We start from the raw sequence: 27410 nt of genomic DNA on the forward strand, positions 1-27410 counted from the left end.
ATAAACCTTGTAGTATAAATATGTATGAAAACATTGTAGATGGTCCAGATGGTACTGAAATAAAGCAGAATATATAATTTTAGAGTGTTTTTTCATCTTCTCTGTTTAAATTTAATCTTTCTCTTTGTAATTGGCAATCTGAACCAAGACACAATGTTTAGCTGCTGTGGACTAAATGTTTGTGTTACCCTCAAATTCATATGGTAAAATGTAACTTCCAGTGTGACAATATTGGAGGTGAGGGCTTTAGAGTAATTAACTCTCTGTTATGATTGAATATGGTTTTCCCTTCCCAAACTCTCGTTGGATTATGATTGCCATTGTGGTGGTACTGGGAAATAGGACATTTAAGAGGTCCTTCTTTGGGGAACAGGGTAGCTATCTTGGGAGTTGACCTCCTTTCTTCTTTTGTGCATGCATTCTTTTTCCCATTTGCTTCTCTGACATCCTCTGAAGCATGAGGCTCTCACCAGAAGCCAAGAAGATACTGTCAGACTGCTCCTGGGCCTATCCAGCCTTCAAAATTATCAGCCAAAATTAACCTCTTTCTTTTACAAATTATCCAGTCTGAGGTATTCTATTATAGTAACAGAAAACAGACTAAGGCAATACCCTTAGAGTAAGAGACCAGAAATCTAGCCATCTCTCTTTCCACCATGTGAGGATCAGATAAGAAAAAGTCTGCCACCCGGAAGATTGCCCCCATGAGAACCAGACCATGCTGGCATTCTAATCTCAGATTTCCAGTTTCCGGAACCATGAGTAATAAACCCAGTCTGAGGTACCTTGTTATAATAGCTGAACAGACTATGATTATAACTAAAACAGAAGCTTTTCGGATTATTAGATCACTCAGCAATGGTCTCAAATTGAAGGTAAACTGAAACAATGGAACCCATTATTCATCAGATAAGTCTGGAAATTACATTGCCACACAAAATAAGGTATTACAAATGACCCTTTAAACTCTAAAACAAGTAACATGACCATAAATCAAGTAATCAATGCAAGCTAAAAACAAAAGGCATCATCTACAAATTTTAAGTCAATTCAATAGGGTTTTGCATAATTTTATGAAGTATTTGTAAAGACTTACTGGAGTTTGAAAATTTAATAACCTTAAACTATATGAAGAATTTGGGGACAACATACTTTACCTGTTCTCTAGAGTGGTCATTAAAGCCATTAAATAATTGGATATTTTGTCAAAATAAAGATCTTCAGTGTAAAAGAATTTTATAAGACCATGTATTAAGTAGAAACACTACACTGTTATAATGGGATGAAAAATGTCAAATCAATTTATCCCCAAATAATGTATTTAGTAACGTACATTTTTTCTTGTCCTCATCTTTTTTCACTAAAATGTTTTAAAAGTAATGGCACTCTCTCAATGCACCTAGTGGAGTAGATTCTATTGTATACCATGAATTTTCTGCCAAAAGGAATCAGGAATCCTTGGGGGGAAAAATGGCTACTTTCAAGGCTCATGCTAGAAGTTACAACCAAAAATCTCTTATATTTTCAAAAGCAATGAGACTTTCAAGGTTCATATGATTTAAAAAACAGGAACCAAGAAATTAAACAGGGAAGAAATAATCTTTTCAACAAATGATACTGGGATACCTGGATATCCACATGCAAAAAAATGAAATTGGATCCCTACCTTGCACCAGATATGAAAATTAATTGAAAATAGATCATATGTCTGAATATAAGTGCTAAACCACAAAACTCTTAGCATATAACATGAGCATAAATCTTCAGAAACTTGAATTAAGTTATGATTTCTGAGGTATGATACCAAATAAATACATGACAAAAGAAAAGATGGTAAGTTGTACTTGATCAAAATTTAAAATGTGTATGCTTCATTGGACGCCATTTATAAAATTGAAAATACAACTCTCAGAATGAGAGAAAATATTTGCAAGCTGTATATCTGATAAGGAGCAGCATCCATAATGCAAAGAACTCTTACAACTTCAAGAATAAAAGACAGCCCAATTCTTTAAAAATAAGTAAGGCATTAGGGGCTGGGGATTGGCTCAGTCATAGCATGACGGCCTAGTATGCACAAGGCCCTGTGTTCAATCACAAGTACTGAAAAAAATAATATAAAAATCAAAAATAAGTAAGGTAGGAAATAGATATTTCTTTAAAGAAGATAAAAACAGCCAATAAGCATAATTCGTAATAATCCAAAAGTAGAAAGAACCCAATGTCCATCATCTCATGATGGAATAGGAATGAAGTACTGGCCCTCCCTTTCCAAGTTCAGGCATCTCAGGGACCTGTTGGGTTAAAGAGGCATAGTGGAGTAACCATCCCCAACTTATTTGTTCTTGAATGTATCAATATTATTACATCTCATTGCGTGTGCTACCCTATTGTGTTTAGTGCGATGCAGGGAAGCCAGCCATTTTGCGCTTTATGGAAGGATAAAATTCTTTTTCCCACACAAAAATTGACACACTGACTTTCTCCAGGCAATGTTCTATAATCAATTCCTAATTATAGAATACTTGCTCTCTGTAAGCTTTGCACAAATGTCCCTCCCACAATTACAAATACTTCCTGTGGCCCAGAAAGACTAGAAAAAAAAAATGAAGTTACCCTAAATGAAGACCACAGCAAAGTCTCGAGGAACTAAATGGAGATGCAAGAAAAAAAATTCCCAGGTCTACTGGTAGGAACTGAAAAATAAGGAGTCTGTACTGACTGCAGGATTCATAAACAGTCATGTCTTGCTGTTTCTCAGTAAAGATCATCTCTCCCTACCTCTCACATTATTTCCTCTGAGTGTCTCCTATATCACGGAGTGTTTATGATATAGATAGATACATGGATAGATAGACAGATAGATTCATAGATAGATTTGTAAATCTACACAGAGAGGAATGATAAGGAATCTAGCCTGTCCATAATCAAAATATCTTTATTTAGCTAAAAACCAATCTGAATGACCCTTAATATTCTAATTCCTAAGCATGACCTTTTCACAGAACTTTAATTTAATATTCCTTTTTTTTTCCCCTAGAATACAGGGTGACTTGCCTGGATTTTAAATGTGTATTTGACTGCTTTTGAAATGTTAAGAATTATTTTTTCCCCTTGAAATAGGTTTTTTTTTTTTTTTTTTCAAAGTAGGCCCTATGCTAGAGACTGAGGTAGCCACTCCAGTGCAATCAATCATGTAGGCAGACGTTGTTATATGCATATTTAAATAAGAAAAAGAGGTTTACGGAGGTTAAGTGATTTCCCAAAATTGGGCAGTGCCCAAACTGATATTTAAATCCTGTTATCACTTGGCCAAAAGTCTTAGCTCTTTTTCACATATCAAGAAAATAGTTTTTATTTAGATTGTATGTCTGTGCATGTACACATGGTGTGTACCATGTTCCCCCTCTTCTCTGAATCAAAAATAGTTACTGGGGCTAGCAAAAATCTTGCATTGACTTATAAACAAAAGGAACCATGAACTTAATTTAACAGTTGAGGTGAGGTGGTTCCCAGCTTCTAGCTGGTGTTGCTCTCATTCGTTCCTTCAAGCCTATCTCGAATGAACAATTTCCACAGCAATGGCCTCCATAAAATCACAGTCAATCCTGATTGGCCTAACCTAGCCATCTCAACATGTTTCATTTCTCATAGCACTACCACATTCCACTACAGTGTGGACCTGAATGTTTCCCAGAGGCCCCTGTGTTAAAGGCTTGGTCCTCAGGATGGTGCTATTGAGAGGTGATGGACCCTTTAAGAGGTAGGGCCAGTGGGAGGTCCTTAGAACACTGAGGGTGTGCCGTTAAGGTGGCTAGTGGGGTCCCATCCTTCACTGTTTTTTGTTTTTGTTTTGTTTTTGCTTTTGACCATGACTTTCAACAGTTTTGCTCTACCTTCAACTCCCACCATGATGGGCTGCTTTGCCAGAAGCCCAAAGCAATGGGGCCAGCTTATCATGAACTGAAACCTCCAAAACTATGAGCCAAAATTAACCTTATCTCCATAAGTGGATTATACCGGCACTTTTTTATAATGATGGAAAGCTGCCTAGCACACTATCTGGTAGTCCAAGTTTAATTTGCTGGTTTACTAGAAGATTAATTCTTCTTTTCTAGAACATAAGTTCTTAGTGGTCAGGGGTATTAATTTTTATTTTTAGGGCTCTTCACAGTTTCAGACAGAGAATAAATGCTAGGTAAATGAATTTTTATTCAAATGAATTGATTCTGTCATGTGAAACATGGCTGTGCTAAATCAGCTTTCTGTCACTGTGACCAAAACACCTGACATGAATAACTTAAAGGAGAAAAGGAGTATTTGGGCTCATGGTTTCAGAGATTTGGTAGGCTAACTCCATTGCTCTTAGCCTGGAGAAGGCATGGGAGAGGAAAACTGCTCATCTCATGGAAGCCAGGAAGCAGAGAGAAAGAGGGGAAGGGACCTGGCACACTGACCTACTTCCTCCAGCTGGGTCTCACCTATCAGGGGTCGATTCCCTTATCAATGGAATAATCCACTGTTGAGGTCAGAATCCTTGTGATCCAATACTTCCCAAAGGCTTCACCTCTGGACATTGGTTCAATGGGGACCAAGTCTTCCTCACATAAGCTTTTTGGAGATATTCCAGATCCAAACCATAACAATGGCAGTTGGTAGTGCATGCCTCAAATGGAGTCCTTACTCTTCTAGGTCTAGCATGTCACTTTTATGAAAAAAAAAAAAGAAATTGAAATTTAAACTAGTGATAGTAATCCCTATTTGTTCTAATTCATTTTCCATTATGTCTGTTTGACTCACCATTCCTTCCACTGGGAAGTTGCTGAATTGAAACTTTATGAATATACTTGGTGTGGGGGGAAGTACATAAAAGTGAACTGAATATAATGTGTGACTGATTCTGTAAGTATTCTCTGTTGATTAGCAAATCCTAATGGAGTTTGAATTCCTTCACACAAGGTTTGACATTCATCTTTTCTTCAGCGTGCTATCACTAATGATGATCCATTTCTGCTTTATCAAGTCAACTTATAACTAAGCATGGTCGTTTAATATCATCACATTAAAGAGAAATAATGAAGAATTTTTGTCTGAGTGGCTTGAGACAAATCAGTTTAAAAATCAGCAGGCTATTTGGAAATAAGTTTCTCCTTGGATTCTCATGCTCTAGTGTCTGAGCCAGTATCACTGCATGTTCTCTATAATCCAATTTCTTTGAAAATGGCTTTCAGCCTCCCGCCTCCCCTTTTTGTGCACTATTGATGTTAAGCATGAAGGAATGCAAACACTTGCACCATCAAAAGCAAATAGCATCTTACCACCCGGAATGCCCTGGCATGAGTTCACAAAAACAAGATTTAACTCCTAAGAATGGCGGTGGGTAGACAGAATTAATGGGTGGTCTTTCCAGAAAAATGGCTTATAAGCATCACTTGAAATGGTATTTTGGTGCCTTAGTATCAGCATTACTCTGCTTATTATTGGTTTGTTAACTATAATATTAAAACAGAAATATAAGACACTTCATGGAGAATTTTAAAATGAAGTTCAAGATTTTCCAAAGGATTTTTTTTCCAACCACAAAAGTTTTGCAGATAGTTTCTGCTCATTTGTATCAGTAGCATATCAATTCTTTACTTTTTTGTTGATATTACTTAGTGTGATTCTTAGGCAACCAGGAAACTTATATTATTAAAGGATTTGTAACTGAACCAGTGGACTTTCTAAAACACTCAATGACTCCCTTAAAAATCTACCTTATAACAAGTAACATCACCCACCCTAAGGACACTGCTATAATCTATATGGACAAAGTTGTATTTACTGCAAATTGATTTACAGTGGCTTCTCTCCTTATGATCTGAGGAGGGAAATGAGATGTTCTGGATTAGAATCTTTCTTTTCTTTTTTGGTACAAGGGATTAAACTCAGGGGCACTTTACCATTGAGATAGGTCTCCAGACCTTTCCATATTTTATTTTAAAACAGGGTCTCATTAAGTTGCCATAACTGGCCTCACTAAGGATCATCTTGCCTCAGACTCCTGAGTCACTGGGATTACAAGTGCATGCCACCGTGCCTGGACCTGGTGTAAAATCTTCACCTGTTTTGGTGGTCACTTATCTGTTGGCCATGCATTCTTTTACTTGTCCAAGATATGAGATATGCAAATACCACTGCTCTGCATAATGTCTAGCCTGAAAACACATGCTATCTTTCATTTGTACTTTTCCAACCATGTGTGAAATCTTTATTAAAAAAAAATAACCTGCAATCTTTTTATTTCTTGTAACTCTGCAAATCCACAAACTTTTGTACACTTGATCTTTTAATCACTTTGTTGTACATAATACTTACTGAGCAATTAAGTGTGGGCTGAATGTTTCTCTTCCTAATGTCTTAAAAAGTAAAATTACCTCCAGTAGTTATGTAGGACTCCAACCCCTTGATCAATGGCAGTATAATCTATCAGCCTCATTACTGATCATCATCCAATCAGGTTCCGAATGAGAAGAGATCCATGCAGATATCTCTTCACGATAATGATATCAGTTCGCTTGAATATATGTTCAGAATTGCTTGAACTAAGGTATTTGTATTTTTAACTTTCTGAGGAGCCTTCATGCTTTTTCCATAATGGCTGTATTAATCTTTTCTCCACTCTTTCCAGCATTTATTGTCATCTTTTTGATCATAGCCATTCTAACAGGTATGAGGTGACATCTCACTATGGTTTGATATCACTTTTTTTTCCCACTATCTTAACACTTTAATGTGAGTCTATCAAAAAGATGAGCAGGGAGAGGGTGGATTGGGCAAACCAGAAAACCCTGTCCCTGGAGACCCCTGGCCTTGAGAACTTTATTGGCATAGAGTTTCTTGCTCTGCCTTCCAAGTCACCCTTGGAAGTCAATATATATTAACTCCATTTCATAGATAGCCTGGCCAGGTTCCTTGAGCTGCAATCTTCCACTTCTGATTCTTCACTGTATATCTTTGGCAATCCAGCTGAAGAAAACCCCCAAAAATATGCTATTTGTGGATATTGATTACTTTGAGATAAAAGCATTTGAAAAATAGCAAATGCAATGAAAGGCTTTCTCTGCACTCCCCATAACTGTCTAAAGACAGATCCTCCAAAAGGAACTCAATTGGGAGTTTTATCATTAGAAATTATACTGCAAACTCTCCAGAAGTCCATTAGAAGAAATCACATGCAGACAAACCTTATCACAAACAATTATCTATATTTCTTTCCTAAAAAATCATTTCCTCTCCCCTAAGTTTTTTACACCCCTTTTCTCCTCTCCCGTACCTAAATTTAGGTTCCTAATTCTCACTGAGTTTGGGGTCTTTTCTTTCCTGTGATGCAGATAATTAATTTGTATAGCTTTTCTCTCATTCATCTGCCTGTTGTCAGTTTATTCCATAGACTTAAATATTAAACCTTCAGATGATGGAAGGAAAGTCTTTCATCTCCCACACAGCTTTTCTACAAATTAGAGATTACAAATGATGACCTCAAGAATTCATAGAAGTAGTATAAATAAATAAACTTGGACAAACAAACTCAGACACAGTGGAGTATGACTGCTGGCCTCAGGGTCTAGAAGGGAAAACTGCTTCTGTGAAATCATTTCAGAAAATGGCCTAGTATTATCAGCTCTACTGATTTTTAAGAAAAGATAGAAATCCCATTTTTATATGTGAAATTAGTAAATAATTGTTATGTTCTGAATGTTTGCATGCTTCTAAAGTTCAGGGTTGAAACATAACCCCTGAAGTGAAGGTATTAAGAGGCAGGTCCTCTGGAAGTTCTTTAGGTCAGGAGGGTAGAGCCCCCATGAATGGGATTAGTGCTTTTATAAAAGAGACCTCAGTGGTTGGGGGAGGTGTAGTTCAGTGGTAAAGCACTTCATGCTTTGCCTGTGTGAGACTCTGGGTTCCATCTCCAGCACTCTGTGACCATGCAGCATGAAGACACTCTCAGTGCCTTAATCTTAGACTACTTAGCCTCCAAACTGTGAGACATAAATGTCTGTCATTTATAATCCACCCAATTATGAATTTTTTTGTGATAAGACCCCAAATGGACTAAGATAGTCACATATTCAGTGACACTTTAAAATATTATATGGATACACAAAACAATCGGACAATACCACAGTCCTCTAGTTTATGACTTCTGCTTCTGATAATCCTTATCTCTGGCTTAAAATGAATGTGGCAGTCTTAAATTCCTTGCTTACAACTTCAATAGTTGAGGTGAGGCAATTTTTTTGACATAAATTGATAATGATGAATTAAAGATGGAAAGTATTGATAATGACAGTAACGCATTACAAAAGTGATCCACCCTAAGTAGTACTGGGAAATAATTCTTCATATTCTTTCATGTTGAGAGATATTAAAAGTCTTTGTTTAATTTGCTCAAGGATGTTTGTACAGCTAACAACCTTTGAAGATAGATACGGAGGTTCCATTGGAGCGATAGCCGGACATACTATGCCTATTGCAAAATATTCAGGTTTCCTAACTCAAGATTCCTCTCACATAATGCAATCTACAACACTGTTTGTGCCACTCTGTGAGAAATTCAGCTCAGGAAACAAGTGATTATGCTAATTATTATTATTTTATGAATTAAAAGCCCCTGGTCTCTGTCCCAGAAATTTCATGTCTTCCACTCACATGTATAACACAGCAGCAGGCTACCAGATTGCAAATACATTAACATGTCAGATTCTTCATAGTTCTTCACAATCAATATGAGTTTTTCTTTTACTCTAAGCTCTGTCAACAGTAGCCCATATAAAATGAACAGCATAGACTCTTCTTCTATACTGTTTCCTACTTTGCTCTGAGTCAATATATCTTCTTCTCCTTTTCAAAGGACTTTGCCTTATTTTCCAACAAAACAATATCTTGAATGCCCATCATTTCAAACACCTGAATCTTATTGTTTTTATCTGTTTGGAACTTCTGTCTTCACCTTCAGACAAAAGTTGATGCTTATCAACAAAACAAAGAGTTAGAGGCAGCCTGTGGACCAATACAGCCTGGCTTTGAAACTGTTTTACTACTTACTAGTTGTGTTACTTTGGACAAGCTGTGTAACCGACTAATGCTTTATTTTTCTTATCTATAAAAGGGGGACAATAGAAATTAATTTTTAGAAAACTTAGACTTGTATGTAATATATAGTGAGAATACAGTATATATAACTAATTATTATTTGGATGAACATTTCTTGAATGAATTCAGCTAAACACCTTAAATGCAGGTTGGTTGTGATTTACAATCTTCATTCTATTATTGGGAAGCTGAATGATAATGTAGGGTTAAAGGTGTGTTTGATCTTTTCCTGGTTCAAATCCTCAATGGATTCATAAAAAATTCTTTCTATAAGTATTCCCTTCTGGAAAAGCAAACACCCCATGCCCTGATCTTCTGTTAGTTATAGGAAGGACCAAGTATCATCCCCTCTCCAATCAAATTACAAATGTACATTTATACATATAAACTATAAAGTTTAAAACAAAATGCCAAATAACTCTTCCATAGATGACCTTGTACACTCAGAATGCTTTAAATATTATCACATAAATATTACACGTTTTCTTCACAGCTTTATTTTTTTTTCAAAAAGTCATTTTTCTAAATATTCCTAGTCTTCAGCAAAGTTACCCGTGGTGTTTTCACTATATGCTATTGCACTTTTGTAATGACCACAAACAACATTCCCTGATTTTCTAAGAGCTCTCCTTTTTATTTTTCTAAGCTAATGACAATTAAAATAAAAATTCCAAAAGGGTAAAGCAAAAGAGGAAAAGCTACAAAAATCAGGAGATGATTTCCCTATACTTTCCTCCTCCCAATTTCCAAGCAGCTAATCCCCTCTCAAAAAAGTACAATAGAACAGCTAGACATAAAGAAAAGGAGATAAAATTGGCCAGCCAGCACATTGTTCTTGCTAATCTGAACCATTTACATAAGGGTTAGAAGGCTTGTTTTATCATTTAAACAGACTTAAAAGCCTCTTTGCAAATGAGATTTAGTTCCTACAAAAGAATGAATTCAAGCTATTTGGTGAGTTTTTGCTAGACCAGCACTGGGAGCTGACTTGGCAGTAACCAGAAGCTACTTCTTTGGCCACATACAGTATATGCAAAGATTGCTTCCAGCTGCCCAAACTGAAAAGCATCAAGCTGATTAAATTCTTTCCAGGAGGTGAACAGGATGAGGGGCAGGTTAAAAGGCCAATAATATCAGATCTCAAATTGTACCTGGGCAAACTCTTTCTTTATGCAGGTGCTTTAAAAGTGGCTTTGAACATTCAGAGCCCCTTGAATCTTCCTTTGAAAAGGAACAGAAGGGCAGACAGCAAATGAAATTCAGAGACAGAGAGACTTAAAATAGTCTCAAGCTGTGAAGGGAAGACAATTTAAACTCTTTGATTCATTGTTGGTCTGAGTGGCATTGGGCACAAGGGTAAACTGCATAAACTTAACTTCCTTGCCAATGTTAGCACAAAAGATAATTAGAAGGAAAAGTTTTTCAGAACACAGAGGAGCACACTCTTTGCACCAAAATCTTGGATTTTTAAAGATCAAGTTTATGTACCTATTATGTGTTTTACCTGGCACACCTTGAACAGATATTCAGTGTGACCTTGGCCTGGGGCTCAGCAGGATGAGTAGGTCGGCCTTGGTTAAATTTGCTCCCAGAAGGTACCAGGGTTGTTACTCCCTCCATTCTTAAATCATCAAGATCCTCTGCAAAAACACAAACAATCACAGATAAATAAAAAAAAATAAGTCTAGTAGAATTAAAGAGGATTTTTTTTTTTTTTTTGTCCTCAGGTAGATAACTGTAGGCAGAAGCCAATAGTTTGTTAAGCAAGATATTATTTTATATAACCCCTTTGCAAAACTCTTAACCTCACACTTCAATTATTTTTCAGATCATTTCTAGATGTGGTTGGAGACAAATTATTTGAGAAGATTTCTGAGACACAAAAAGGTGAGAGACAGAAAATGCAAACAGACAATGGGTAGAACATACACAAAATAGAATGCAGAACCACAGCCTCCCCTGGAACTTTATCCAGGGGAGCCCAACCAGAACCTCTCCAGCAATATGCCCCCAATGGCCAGGACTTGTTGGAATACTGCTGGCTGCCTGTTTTTTGTTTTGTTTGTTTGTTTGTTTGTTTTTGTTTTGTGTTGTCTTTTTTTCCAACACGACCAAAGAGAAAAAGCCAAATATACTTTAAAACCAATTACATAATTCTTTCATTTCCAATTAGCCTGCTTCCAGCTTCTCCATCCAAAAACCTCCAATCAGGATTTACCTGAAACTGTCTAATTATTTTGCTGTCAATTTTTTCTCTGTTCCTGGGGAGGACAGTCAGATACCTGGATAGTCATGCCCCAGAGGGTCCCTGAAGCTCCTTCCATTTTTCCCAGGTCCTCAATCAAGACTCAAATGATTTAAAATTCTTTTGTGGTTCAATTCCCATATAATATGTACATAATCTACTTCTTTGTTCCAAGAACATACAAGCTTACAAAAAGGATTTCATTAACTTGCTTTTAGCCTTTGTAAAGAAAAGACATAAAGTTTCAAAGAATCAATTATATTTTGCCAAAATGTAATCCATTACTAATGGCATAATCTACAGGAGGAGGCAAATCATTCTCTTGTGATAAAATAAAGGGTATAAAACAACCTAGACCCCTCATAAAACAGTTCAGAGCATTTCTAGGTTTAACTGGATATTGCAAAATTACAACAAGTGTGAAATCTTCCTGAGATGGTGACAACTCAGACTGAAACATGTATAGTCCTTCTGAAGCAGGATGGTCAACAGCACCTCTCAACAGGCAGTCCCAAGTGAAAGCTCTTCTGTCTTCTTGTGCTTAAGCAATCTGGAGAAGCCCTTAGAGTTTTAATTTAGCTTCAGGGAAGTTATCAAAAGCTCATCACTTTGACCTGATTGCAAAGACTGTCCCTCGTTTAACAGCCTAGCTGCCATTTCAAAACTTGGTGCTTTTGCTGGAGTCCTTATGGGCTCTCTTTCTGATCTCATACTGATCTGTATATCAATACAGATAAAACTACTGCCTGAGAACACACAATACTTTCTAGCCAGCAATGAACCTCTCATGACACACTGTGAGTCTCTCCTTACTTACTGTTCACCACTGTAATACCGTAATTTATGTCAATTTCCAGTCCCTTCCATGAAAATGAAAGTTCATGATTTTCTTACATCAGTTAAAGAACTTTCTATACTTCACCCCACCCCACCCCACCCCCCTTTTTTAAGGATTCCTAAGGAAAACCTTGACCCAAAATTATTTGTTCTTGGATCATACTTTAACATTTGAAACTGGAGGTTACTAAGTAGAGTGTGCTACTATTAGGGTTCAGAAAATGATACCCCAAAGTGTGGTATTTTGACATGCTGAACTGAAAAAACCATCTCAGACCTAAGATCTCTCTAGCCCCCTCTACCCCCTCTATCTCTTGATCATCCTTGATCCCTGCTCTCTAATGAAGTTCAGGGGAAGCCTTCCTTGAAGTTCCCTTATTTGACCAATGGAAATCCTCTTCCTCCAGAGAACACAATTTTTGCAAAATCTCATTATCCAGGAAAGATTAACCTCAGGAAAGGTTCATCAAACACCATACCTGGAATCCAGAGGACATTTGTCGCAGCCCTTGTATATTCTTTAAGCTCATTCAACTCTCCTAAAAACTCACTTATTACCCCCTCAGATTTGCCTACAAATTCTCATTTCTCTCTCTCCTATGAAGAAGGTACATAAATTTCTGCATATCAGTGGGTTAGTGGGTAATCACCATTCCTTGATGTTCCTGTGCACATTAATATGTCTGTGTGCTTTTTCTCCTGCTATTCCGCCTATTGTCAGTTCATTTCAGTGAGTGGTGAGAGCGGTGAGGGGAATTCCCTGCACCATCACTAACTTAAGTTTACTTGAAGAATAGAGTCCTCCATGTGAAGTAAATTCAGTACAGATGGCAGAACTATTGCACTTGCTTGAGCTTATTGATTGATGAAAGACCTCAGACTAAATACATGCAAGGCCTACTTTTCTTCTTAAGTATAACTTTGGGATGCTGTAGAAGCAAAAGCTTTTTTAAACTCTGTTGGAACCTCCATTTAGAATTAGACAATTTATATAAAACAATTTTAGATATAGTCCTACTTATAAAGTGGTCACTGTTATAAAGAGTGAGACTCATGAGAAAGAAATAATATGATGTTAAAGAAAACGTTATACCAGATCATTTTGCCAAATAAGCAGCCTTCACTAAAGTTATGATCCTATCTCAATTTTTGAAAGATAAATTCCTGGAGCAATTAAAAAACAATGTTATCAAATACCAACATTTAATTCATGATTATGGAAAGAACAATGAAAAACTGAGTGAGGCTAGAACCACAGTGTGTCAAATTCACAATGAAAAACCTATGCTTCTACATCATGCTAAGTGAAATCAGCCAGACTCAGAAAATCATAGGTTGAACATTTTCTCTCATATGTGGAAGCTGGAGCAAAGTAAAAGAAAGAAGGTGATGGGTGAGAGGGCAGGGATCAGATATCATAGATATATAGGGAAGATCAATGGAGTAGAAGCAAGAGAACATGAGGGAGGGAAGGAGGATGGGAAAGGTGAAGAAATATGGAATAATTTAACAAAATCACGCTACATGCATATATGAATGCACCAAAGGAAATTTCACCTTGGGAGCAATAGGTAGGGGGAATGGGGATTAAAATAAAATTCACTGGATGTATGATTTTTTTCAAAATGAACCCAACTATTATGTATAATTATGATATTTTAATAATAGAAAAAGAAAGAAGAAAGAAAGAGAGGGAGGGAGACAGAGAGGGACGGAGAGAGAGAAAGGAAGAAAAGAAGAAAGAAAAACTAGATAGACACATTATGGTTCTAGCCTTTCTCAGATAATCTCTGCTGGTCTTGGTGGCACCATATGGTTTCAAATGCATGCTAGGCAAATTTCTCTAGGAAATTACTTATCATGGTACAAATAAATTGTTTACATCCTTATGTTAACATGTCTAGAGAAACTTTAAAAAGAAAGGCGAGGTCATTTTGAGTCACATGTCACTCATCAACAGCATCATTCCTAAATTACTATAAAGGTGGAATATGATCAGGAACCAAAGTTTCAAGGGCCTTTTGAACACCATCCTGTGGGAGACCAACCTTACAAGTGACTGAGTCACACTCCCTGGCTGGGTGCTGAGGCGCTCAGTCACAGAAATGTGGCAGAGCTTTCCCCACCCTTCTTGGGTTCTAGGGTCGGTGTCTCCTGCATGGGTGTGTCTTGCTACAGCCCCATGGGTGAAGCTATGCTCACCTGTTCCTTTGTAATATAACCCCTTGCCCTGTTTAGGATAGAATCTTCCATGGAAGTGCCTTGTGTGTATCCCCTTCTCTTACTGTGTCCTTGGGTGTGGCCTACCCAGGTAAGTGTGGCCTACCCACTTCTGACAGTGGACATCATGAAGATAGACTCAGCCCCCTGAAACCTGACCCCTTGCCTCATTTAAATAACTTCTCCTCAATAAACGGGGTCAGTGCGTGCTCTCGCCCTCTCCCTTCCTGCGGACCCTTAAGGTCAGAGGAGCCGTCACAGTGACCCCAAAGAAAAAGGTATCTGTGTCTCTTGTGTGGTTATTTTGCACAACCCAGTTAGCCCAGTTCAACTGGAGTGACCCCTGAGCCTTTTAGTCGTGAGAACAGAAACACAGTACCATCCAATGAATTTATACAGTTCTCATTCTTTGAGGGATGGAATTTGATATGTTTTAGTTATTATGTCTGATATCAGGATGGTTGAAATATCTCCTTGCCCAAAAGCTGTAGTCGTTACAGTGTCTAAATAATTGACTGATTTTATATTTCCAGGCTGGGGAATACAAATTTTACATCAAGAGGCCAATACAAACTTTCACAAGAAGTATCAAAGAACATGCTCTCATACTTAGAAACCATACTGCCCTTACCACCTACATTCTTCTGGAAAGGTGGAAAGACTCAATGATATCTTTGAAATAAAAATTAATAAAACTTTTAGAAATGCTTGAGCTTCCTTAGTCAAAGGCACTCCTACTTGCTCTTATATCAGTATGGTCTACACTCTTTGGGACTCTTGTTTATTTCCTTATGAATTGGTAACGAAGGAGCTATGCATTTCAATTTTTAGCTACATTACTATACACTTCCCTGTATACATGACCATGGCAACATAGTGAAAAGGGTTCATGTATTATACCCATTCCTACTGCCAACATGTTAAGGTTATATTCCCAAAACATCTTAACAGGCTCTTCTTGATATCCAACCAAAAGATTTCATCTATTACAGGATACATGAGGAACAAAACTGTTTTTGAACCCCAGTGGAAATATTGTTAACAACAGTGAAGTAAAACTCCCTGGGGTAAATCCCATTTCACAACTAAGTGATCTGAATCAACAAAAGTTAGAACCTACTCTAATAGAGAACATCAAACTAAGGATTCTCTGAGACTCTCTGGAAGCAGCTGATTTTCAAAGTAGATAGATGGCTTATGACCTTCAGAGCCTATGATGACCTCAGATAGTACACAGCTTCTGCCCAAGATGTAGGCCAGAGACCCCTTCAATTCATTTTTTTTTTTTGCCTAATGATGATCATTCTTCCCACTTTCTATCAATTCCCGATCATCAACCACTCACAATGACAGTTTTTCTCTTTATACCATTTGAGCCCTTAAACTTCTGATTGCTGAATATGCCATGCCTCATCAGATCCCCATAATGAAAATGTTTTTGAGAAATTTTAGTCTCATTAAATGAGATCACAGGGAAATACAGCCAATGGCATCTCCACTGACTTTGCCAGTGTCCCTCTCTCCTAGGAAAAAGAATAGATTTTTTTCAACCTAGAGTTTGGAATCTAGGAACTTTCGAATTTGAATTCAACAACCTTTGTAGGATGAGGAGTCACTTACTTTCCACAGAGATTCCAGTGTGTAACTCAGCTAATGAAAAGCCTTGGTTTCACCTCAAGTCATGAACAACTGCTTTCTTCCTGGATCCACATGTGTTCCTACCATACTACTTCCCTTGTAGCCAGGATGGCATCTTGCAGCTTCCTTCTAAGGTTTCATGCACCTTAGGAACAGTATTTAAAATCTTATCTGCACACAGTTATCTTGATTCTATAGACCATCAAGGAGGGAGAGTTCAACTCTAATGCAAGCTCCAAAACAAGTCTACTCAGACTATTTATAGACATTCCACTGGAGAGAGTTACTAATTCATTGTTTTTGCAAATAATAAAGCAGTTTTGCTAGGCGTGGTGGTATTGGCTGTCATTCTAGTAACTTAGGAGGCTGAGGTTGAAGAATCACAAGCTTGATGCCAGGCAGGGCAACTCAGCGAGACCCTGTCTCAAAAAGAAAAATAAAAAATAAAAATAACTGAGCATGTAGTACAGTGATAAAGTGTTTCTGGGTTCAATCTTCAGAATGAATGAGCAAGCAGTTTCCAACAATAGGAATCATTAACAAAAGACTGTAAGACATGTTGTCACTAATTCTGGCAGAAATTATAAATGATACCACCTCTACTCTAGGTGGAATGCACATCTGTCTCAACTTGTTAGCAACAGTAGTGATGGACAATCACATTGATCTAGATTTCTTATTCACTAATCATGGTGGAGGGCCATTGCCAGTACTTCTTATTGTACTTGGATCAATGAAAGGAGTTAAGCAGAAAAGTCTATATGTTACCTTAAGGAAATAGCTACCTGGGTCTCTAAATCTGGTCCTTAAGTTAAATATGTTAAATATGTTCTTTAAGCCTAGATAGGGTAATTGAAGTTCTTGGTTTTAAAGCATCTTAAATAGACGTGTATATGAGACTGTGATAGACATGTGTAGGAAAGTGTGTGTTCGGAGATTGTGTGTGGCACTGGGGATCAAACCCAGGGTTTTGCACATGCTGGGGGCATATTCTACTATTGAGCTACAACCTCAGTCTTTTATATTTTTTTTTTTTTATTTTGAGACAGGGTCTTGCTAAGTTGCCCAGTCTTGCCTCAAACTTGTCATACTCCTGCCTCAGCCTCCCAAGTCACTGGGATTCTAAGCATGCATCACCACACACAACTTAAGTGGACATCAATCATATTTGGATGTTATAGTGATCATGATGCTGATCCCCTGAATTCTATGTTGCTGCCCCAGACCCACGCAGGCAGCTGAATGAACTTAAGGTCACTCGTTTGAATTTCCAGGGACACCAAAGAAAACACCTTTAAACAAGCTTCAGGATTGCTTCTCCCCTCTTGGCCTCAGGCTCCCCAAATGGGAGAGCCAAAGAAAGTTACCAGAGGCTGGTAAGAGAGAACGAGCATGTTCAGAAGTGAGCTTTTATTGGGGGTATCCTTGTTCTGAGAAAGTTCCATCCAAAAAAGGCCAGAAGGGGCAAGGTTACAAGGGACAGGCCAGTGTAATTCAACCCAAGGGGTGTCACTTACATCTGAAGACATGCCCTCATGTCTGAACCAGGACAACGCCCAGATCACTACAAAATGTAGTGATGGTCAAAGCTTCTTGCTTCAGGATGGAAGACGCAAGTCATTCAGAGTGGCTCCCCACACTGTGTACAATCTTAAATCCTTCCATGTGGCCAAAATGACTGTACAACAAAAAAATGATTAAAAAGATCTTGTGATATAATTGACTGTGAAGAATAGTTATCAAGTAGTGAAGACCTGGATCACTAGCCTCAGCTTTTGACCAATCTCCTGCAAGGAAGAAAACTATCAAAAGAAGGGACCGTGGGGCAATACACAATATACAGACACTGCCACCTCTGCAGCCGCGGGCCCCAAACATTCAGGGAACAGTTAGTATAGGCCAATTCCCTCCTTTCTCCCTGATTTCCAAATTAGACCTAACCAGAGAGAACCAAAATATGCAACCCAACCAATCACATAACATAGTAGGCTCCTAATTAACCTGTTTTCAGATTCTACATGCCAACAACTTCCAATCAGAACACACTGTAAGTCTCCCATTTGTTTGTTTATTTATTTATATTTTAAAGCTTTCCCACTCCCTTTCTGCATTAGAAGTCTGTGATAAATGCAAGTGACAGTGGCTGATCCCATGCTGCAACACAATGGATAAACAGATGAAATATTCTCTGCTTGCTCACAGGTGAGTGGTTTTCATTTATTTCCACAATGTCAACCTTCAGATGTCTAAAAGTTTGTCATATAATAGAGAGATAAGAGTTCCTTCAGTGGCTGCAGAGAAGGAGTGGATCTTAGGAGAAAGAAGTGTATTTATGGATTAATGTAACACCTTTCTAACTCTTACAGTTATTCAGAAGCATATGCTTATATGGTGCAATGTCATGCAGAAGATGATCACCTCATTCCAAGAAATGTTTAAAGTGGAAGCTGAGTGACTGCTTATGGCTGACAATTTAGAAAGTTCCAGAAGCATTGTACTACATGGCTTAATCCAAATTGGTACTTCTTCATACATTTTCATTATAATTCTATGATGAATTGAGGGGATGTCTTACACTGTCAAAAAGAGGAAATTGAATATGTAAAAGAAAAGTGTTTAAATGAGGCAACAATGTATTGGGGGAGCATATTTCTACAAATCAGAAATAAAAGTTCTTTCTCAATTTTAATCTTGGAAGGACAAAGCTCACCACACTGACTTACTAATGAGATGAGTTCTGAGTTTTTCTTCCTTCTGATAAGAAGAAATCATGTGTTTCATTCAGGTCTAGGGCTTCCAGACAAATGGACACTCATTACATTTGAGGACATGTTTAAACACCAAAACCTGTCAACTGTCTCCTTGCCTTTGTACTGTTTCTCTACTAATAAGACAAAATAGTGGAATGGCATTCATGATAATTATGCAATCATTTTCAGACTGCTTAACGTGTAGAGAAGGTAATAAGACAGAAATTTAATTGACTACATTTTGATGATCAGAAAGCACTCCCTGACAGAACTCTCCTTTCACATGTGAATTAAAGAGAGTATTTAAAGAGGCTTCTTGAAGATTCCCTGGCCTCTCCCCACCCCCTCAATCTGGGTATCACCTTTTTTTCCAGTTGAGAATAACTAACACAGTGTGGAAGAAAAGAGAATCTTAGAGTAAGAAGCTTCTGGAATTCATTTGCTAAGTTCCTTTGAGACTTCAGAGTGCTACAACTGAAACTGTCTCTGCAGCTCCTCTAGCTTGGGAGGTGTCACATGCAGCTGCTAAGATGGCACTGTAATTGGCTCCAACAGTCTTGGAAGAGGTCTCACTGAGAAATCTCTACACCCTCTTTTTTTCCAATATTCATCCTTTGAAAGAAGTTCAATGAGCTCCTACTGATTACTGAGTACTTACCGAGATCTAAAGGGTGAGACAGCTAAAAAGAATCCAGTTTGGTCATGGGAGGATACTAAAAATCCATGTGTAGTTTACAAAAAAACAGAAAACATCAAACACAAATCTAGGTCTCACTAGTTCCATTTCCTTAACAACTTATTAAAGGAAGCAGGTGTCTAGGATTAAATAACCAAGAGAAAGAAACAGAAATGTCCCTACTTAAGAATTTTTGCATAAATTAAAAGAGAGGGAGAAAAACAAATTAAAGCATTTGAGTAAGAGTCTGTTCAGAGACTTTTCAAAATCTGATAAATCAAGAGAGGAAATACCAGGAATATTTTTTGTAAACACAGACAATTCAAGAGTATTTGAATGCCCATGGTATTGAAGGAGTTACAAATATGCTGTTCTGGAATATTGACTATTCAGAGTTAAAGGCACTTGAAAAACATCAGGTTCAAGATCACCCTGACCTTCATTCTGTTTATTACAAGCAAGAGATGAAATTCTCCTGTGAAGGACTCTTTCCCTCTACTAGAAGAAAAGCCAAATTATTATTATCAAGGACAGGCAGTTTAGACTAGAGGACTCTGTACAGACTTTGCCAAAATAACTTATCCTTTATGCCTCCCCACGTAATTTTGTTGATTCTTCATAACTTACTGTTCTTCGTCCAATTCAGCATGTAAGTAGTGGACATTTCTTGGTTCTTCATTTCCTCATGAGGGCTCCCACACCATAAAAACTGACTTAGATAAATTTGTATGCTTTTCTCCTGTTAATCTTTGTTATGTTGATTTAATTCCCAGGCCCATCCAAAAATAAACAAGCAAAAAAGATGAAACATCTAAAAGGAAAGGAATTAATTTTTTGCCTCCCCTACAATATCAATATCAGAGCCTCTCTTCATTCCATCCTTTATTTTTGTCGGCTTTCCTTCCTTTTCTAGCTGTGGAATTCCTTCCTGGCCCCCTATCACTCTCTCTTCCTTCTTTCTTTACTGAGAACCTTTTTTTCTAAGTGAATTTTTCTCTAAGATATTCCCTAAATGTCCCCTCAATGCTGTAGACTAAGCAGATAGACTCTTAGACTCTCTTTGGCCATAAGTAGATACAAAAATTCAACACATTAAGGAGAGATTTTGGCCAACTAGAAATTTCTTAGAAGTAACCAGGAATACTTTTTCAACTAAAAATCTCATATAATTCTTAAGATAACAAGGGTAGAAAAGAATCATAAAAAATCAACTTGTAATTTTTAAAAAATTACCACAAGGTGATTTTTTATAAGCTATAACTGTTACATAATCTGACCAGCCCTATCTCAAAAAAATGAAGAAAAGAAAATGTTTTAAATGCTATCGGAAACACCAAGAAAGTAACAGAAGTTTAAAAAAACAAAAAGCCAGTATTGGTCCTTGGCACTCAGCACTGTTCTTACTCTGGTCTGTGCCTCTCTCTGTGAGAAATACACTGCTTATACCATTTTACTAACTACTTCTCCACATAGGTTTAGATTTAACCAAAGTTCTGGAAGGTAGCAAAGAGGTAAAGCCCTTTATAGTCTCAGTCCCAATAAGGTGGGCTTCAGCAGATGTGAGGTTATTCATTGATTATTTATTCATTTAAATCTCTGCATTCCTCTGGAGTAATCATTATATTTTTACTGCAGAGGATTTATGACATGCAAAGCTGCTTCCTGCTGTTTCTTAACTTCTGAGTGGCAACAGCCAACAGCTGACTCAGAACCACAGCTGCAGTAAACATCTGAAAGTTATGGGTGTCTCCACTGGCTTAGACCTTCCAACCCAAGCATGTAATTCCTTGAATTAAATCCTTTTCTATTTTAATTAATTAGAATAGTTTCAATTTTCTGAATGAAACTTGTCTGATAAAGGAATTGTCAAGCGTGATCGTGACCATTAAGTCAGGTGACAGTTGTTAGCGGATACATGAGTTAGAAGTGGAGAAGCCAGAGCTGGTGACAAAGAACTTTTCAGGGGTATGAAAGAAGGTGAAAAGGCATAGGGATGAGAAAGTATGTTGCACTTTGGGGAATATTATACAGCTGACCAGAGGGAACATGAGATGTAGAAAAACAGCAGAATGTGATGTTAGAGTTTGGTCTCAAAATAGGAATAATGTGATTTTTTTTCTATTTTTGATACCAGGGATTAAATCCAGGGGTTCTCAACCACTGAGCCCCATCACATCCTCACAACCTCAGTCTTTTTTTTTTTTTTTTTTTTGAGACAGGGTCTCACTAAGCTATTTAGGACCTCACTAAATTTCTGAGGCTGTCTTTGAACTCACTATCCTCCTGCCTCAGGCTTTGAGCTGCTGGAATTTCAGGTATGTGCCACTGCATTCAGATAATATGATCAATTCTGTTTTAGAAAAATAACTGCAGGGTTGTTTTTTTTTAATTTAAAACCAATATGCCAAATAAACAACTTTCTAAATTCATTAAAAAGGTTCTTGAAATATTTTTTGAACAAAGTCAGCATTATGAATAATGTAACCTCTATAAAATATTCATTCCTGAAGTAAATGTATTGAGTTGATGTATTCAAAGAATGAGTGTTTAAATATAATACTTATTACTATAAATGACTTCTTCATTAGTGTATTCTTACATAATGTACAATGATGCAGTCATCAAAGTATCACAAACCTATTTAATACAGTCAACATTTGCAACATACTGTAGAACTGCACCACCCCATTCATTGGCTACTAGCCATATGTTGTTACTGAGTACTTGAAACATGGCTAGTCCAAACTGAGATCTGCTGAAAAAGTAAAATACACATGGGAATTCAAAGATTTATATCAAGAAAAGAAATACAAAATATCATATTTACAACTTTTATATTGACTACACATTGAAATAATAATATTATGGATCTAGTGGTTTAAATAAAATGTATCATTAAAATGAATTTAACCCATTTCTCTTTTTAAAATATGATTACTACAAAATTTAAAATTACTATATTACTGCAATTTATGGATCGTTATATTTCTATTAGCTAGAGTGTTATTCTAGAACACATATTCCACAAACATATTAATAAAAGTTATATTTTTTTTAAAAAAACTATCCTATTCTATAGCTTAGTCCAACTAAACAATGAACAGTGGCACACACCTATAATCCCAGGGGCTCAGGAGGCTTGTGAGTTCAAAGCCAGCCTCAGCAACTGTGAGGCACTAAGCAATTCAGTGAGACCCCCGTCTCTAAATAAAATACAAAACAGGGCTAGGGATGTGGCTCAGTGGTCCAGTGCCTCTGAGTTCAATCACTGGTACTAAAAACAGAACATATTTGTTGACTATATCCAACAATAATTTTCATGAGATAAATACAAACATCTTACCGACTCTATTAAAAAGAATACTTAATTACTTTCTACTCTCCTATCTGGCTTAATTTTTTTCCTAAAGCCCTTATCACTAAGTAAATCTATGCATGCACACACACACACACACACATACTTAAACACAAACCACATGTATATATTAAACACACACACACACACAATTATTTATTTATTTCAAAAATTTATTTCTTTTCTGACACCTCAGAATAGGAACTTGATCTTTTTCACTGACTATTGTAATCTCAATGTCTCAGTGTATCTAGCACAGAGTAAACATTTTCTGATATTTGTTGTCTTTAAGACTTTATATAACAAGGTAATTAATTACTCACTTAGTAAGTGATCTTTACATGGAATTTACTTCTTGGAAAAAAGAAGTTTTTTGAAGAAATATTTCATTGCACTTACCTATAGACATTAGAAAAATAACAATTGGGAACAGAGATGTGGGGTGGGGCGGGAAGTATCAATAGTTCATGTGTAATCTTTGAGGACCTGGAAGATAGGGGACCAAGAGGAAGAAATGTGTTGGAAGGCCATTTCGGCAGAAGATTCGGTAGGATATAGTGAAAGACTGAATGTGAAATCTAAGCAGGTTTCTTCACATTATCACTTTTAGGAAATACAGGAAAGTATAATACCTTTGGTTTCACACATGCTGTGTTCAAGACACCCATATGGATGTCTGGTAGACAGAGGGACGAGTTTGCAGCCTGGGAAGAAGTTTGCAATGCAGTTAGAGACCATCTGGCTGAGAAAAGCTGATACAATCATCATCCCAGTAGCTAAGCTCCAGCAATGACACTTCTCGTGTCTAACTTTCAAGTGAAGTGAGCGTATTATGTGAATATTACATTTAAAACTTTTAAAGAAGAGAGGGCTACATTTTGTTCTTTTCACAACAGAAAGGCCAAAGCAGTCACGGAAAGGTAGCTTATAAAATCGTGATGTGTCTTCTGCATCACAGTAACAGTACTGAGAAAAATGAACTAATTTATGAGGAAAGAACATTTTATCTTTATACAATGGCAAATAACCAAGAAGTAATCAAGCAAAGAAGGGTTTTGATTTCATTTAAGAAAATAACAGCTGCCTAGATGAAATAATCCTAGGACTTTCATTTCATTCAAGTGTAATCCATGAAATAATTTACAGCTGTTTGAACTAGACAGTGTAGAAGATGAGTGAATTTTCACATCTGTTTCAAGGAACTTTATAACAAAAATTAAAAGCTTTCCAAACTTAAGTCCCTTCACAGTGATTCATGGATGGGTTACACAAGAATTATACAGCAGTTTTTCCTTGCATTGCTATTGGTTTGTTGATTTACATCGATAAAGCTGATTAGGTCAAATGTTTTAAGCAGATGTTATATATTCAGGGTGAATTATTAAAAATAAAATGTTAAGAAAACATCAGAAATTAGACAAGTTTAAAAAAATGTATATAAAATGTTTCTGTTAAGTGAGGCAGCGATATTTCCTAAAAACAGGGAAAGAAAGAAAGGAGAATAAAACATTCTTTATGTTCTGGGACGTGCTGTGGTTGAAAGATGGTAGAAAGATGTTAAGTCCTTGCTTCAAGTGTTTACTCTATTTTTAGAATTACACCTCAAATACAAATTTAGCATTTTTTCTTAGTACATCAGAAGACCCACAACTTCAAGTTCATAAATAATAAAGTTTATAAATAATAATCAAGTTCATAAATGATAAAAACAAAGTATCAGATACCAGAAATTACAGTCTTTAACACTTTAGATTAATGTTAGGTTAAAAAAACATTAAGTTAGAATTTCATTTGGAAAAGAAGTCACAGAATTTAGGTTGAACTTTAACATTTTAATAACATAAGAGAGAGTAGGTCACAGAATATTTACTTTTCTTGACCACATGAGACCAATAAATAAAGTGATTTGATCAGTAAGTTAAGGAAAACATTCATATCACTTTAAATTTACATATATTCTATGTCTCCATTGTTAACTGCAAAGAACAAGAGAATTCCTAAGCTCTTCTTTGCTGGCTACCAGTCCCTATATAGTTTCTTTGACTGTAACCATCAATAGACAAACATATGACCACCAAACCTTTGTCAAAATTTATAGACTAGAATTTGTTTGCTTAGATTGCAAGTCAATCTCAAGATTTATGCTAATTGAACACATCATTATATAAATCATGAAGGTTCTTCTGTTAGCCAGAAAAATGAAGACATCTGGGAGTGCTTTTCTTCTTCCAGACTGGAAGAAAATACTGGTTCTTCTAGCACTTTCAAATCCAAACACGACTAACAGCCTGGTTTCTACATCAGAGTGTAACTTTATTTTTCTTAACTTTCACTCACCACAAATTCAAAGAGTTTATACTGTATCCACCGGAAGATTTGACTTGTATTTCCTGAAATTTTTTGTCACTTTCTGAAGTTTTAACATGCAGACATTAGAGAACGTGAACAATACTCTTTCACAAAAATAATTGAGATTCTGGGTGGGTGGGCCCTTGTCCAGGTAAGGTTATATAAGCAAGCTGGCCTGGAATAGGTGAAGGCCCAGTTCTGGCCCTAACCAAAGTGATGGCATGTGGTGATCAATACAGAAATCTAGAGACAATCTCAGAGGAGTATGTCAGGGACCAGATTTGGGGATGGTCTCACAGGCCACAGGGAAGAGAAGCAGAGGTGTTCAGTGACTAGAGAACACAGTGAGGAACATCAGGAAAAATTCAGAATCCAGATGTGAGAAAGTCAAGGCTGGGGTTTTAAGTGTCCTGAGGAGAGTTTGGTGAAATTAAAAGATGATGATTAGATAGGGAGCAATTTTTATATGATAAAAGGTAAAAATGGGTACTTTTTTTAAAAATATGGAACCATTGCCAAATCTTATAAAAAATATCATCATTATAATTATCATTTTAAGTATGTTTCCCAATTTTAGTTCCCCTATGTTACGACTCTGGCAAAAGGACTCATATGATGATTATTTCTCAATAGTTAAGTCACTGTTTTTGAGAAAACATTAATCATCCCAATGGTGTGGTTTTAGAATGATTACCAGCCCTGTGAGCATCATTTTAGCCATTACAGGGGACATATAAAATTTTTATTCATTCTTTTTATTTCTAAATTGATTGTTGAATCATATATCTTATTAATTTCCACAGGCTCCATGTTAAAAAAAAAAAAAAGTCCTACGTTGAAACATCTCTATTAATTTGTTGATTGCTGATAAACACTGACCATGAACTTAATAACAGAAACTGGGGCCACATTTAATGACATTTTGATCCTGACTACATATATTAATTAAGCTTATTTTGATGAGTTCTATGCTATAAAAATTAGTCCTTTGGAGAGATTTATAATAAATTTAATACATTAATTGCTTCCTTCCCAATCCTAGTTAAATTTTCTGTGTCCATGCTCTAAACTTATCTTTAGTAGAGTTGACTCTAAAGTCAGTTAATTTCAAATATATGACATAAATAATAAAATTAAACTGACATGATGTTAAATTCAAGATTTAGTGTTAATGTATTTTTTCTTGGATTTCAAGAGCAGTAAGGCTTGAATGGCTAACATCTTCCACTCCACCCCCCACCCACTGCTCTCTTGATTTCAATCTTTTTTTTTTGGTGGGGGGTGGTAAAGGGGATCGAACCTGCGGACAATTAACCACTGAGCCTCATCCCCAGCCCTTTTTGTAATTTATTTAGAGACAGGGCCTCACTGAATTGCTTAGCACCTCACTTTTGCTGAGGCTGGCTTTGAATTCTCAATCCTCCTGCCTCATCCTCCCGAGCCACTGGGATTACAGACAAGTGCCACTATAACCCACGATTTCGATCTTTATACTTTTTTAATTCCTCCTTTAATATGTTACTCTTTCTTCATGAAATCCTAATTCTATAGACTTCTTTTGCTTCGCTGTCCTGTTTTATTTTCTTTGTACTTTGTTACCTTCCCTCGCTTTCCTCTCAACATGAATTTTTAAATAAGCCTTTCTTATGAAAAATTATTCTAATGAACTAATATTTTGCAAAGATATAGCTGAACTTTGTGCTATTGATATTGAGATTTTCAATCCCTCATGCAATAGTTTCAATGAGGTACATTTTCACCAACAAAGTGTACACAAAAAGTGAAAAAGAAAAGTGTATCATTACATGCTTCACCTTTGTTGGGATTGTAAGTTCAAGATAGTTAACCTAAAAATGACATAAAGTATCATAGCTCTATTATTTCCTCTCCCTTTCAAACTCCTGATTTGTTTCTGTCTTATGCTCAGACCTTTTAGGACAAATAAGAAAGAATCAAGTTTGGAGAAAAATTGAAAAAGAAGATCACGACTTGCTATAGACTAAAGTTGCTGCTGCTGTATTTCAGCGGTGGTTGCCAGCTCATTCTCCCTTGTGGTGTGCCACAGGCAAGAAGCAGGCATATGACATACCTTTCCCATCACTGAGATGCAAGCCACACGCCACAAGACGTTGCCACCCTGTCTGACACATTGTAAAGCCATTTTCCATTCTGTGCTGCTTTCTTGGAATTCACATGCTGTTCTCA

At 36.7% G+C, this 27410-nt stretch overlaps 1 protein-coding gene across 1 annotated transcript in view; it reads right to left on the bottom strand.

Moving 5' to 3' along the window:
- CUNH8orf34 (chromosome unknown C8orf34 homolog) overlaps positions 1–27410 on the bottom strand; it is a 404315-nt gene that overhangs the window by 125521 nt on the left and 251384 nt on the right. The window contains 1 exon segment of the mRNA XM_046428478.2: positions 10640–10775. Within this exon segment, the coding sequence (XP_046284434.2) occupies positions 10640–10775 (136 nt within the window).

The sequence above is a fragment of the Marmota monax genome, unplaced genomic scaffold, assembly GCF_021218885.2.
Source record: "Marmota monax isolate L192 unplaced genomic scaffold, Marmota_monax_Labrador192_F-V1.1 WCK01_AAM20220418_F8-fsc00044, whole genome shotgun sequence".
Taxonomy (NCBI): Eukaryota; Metazoa; Chordata; class Mammalia; order Rodentia; family Sciuridae; genus Marmota; species Marmota monax.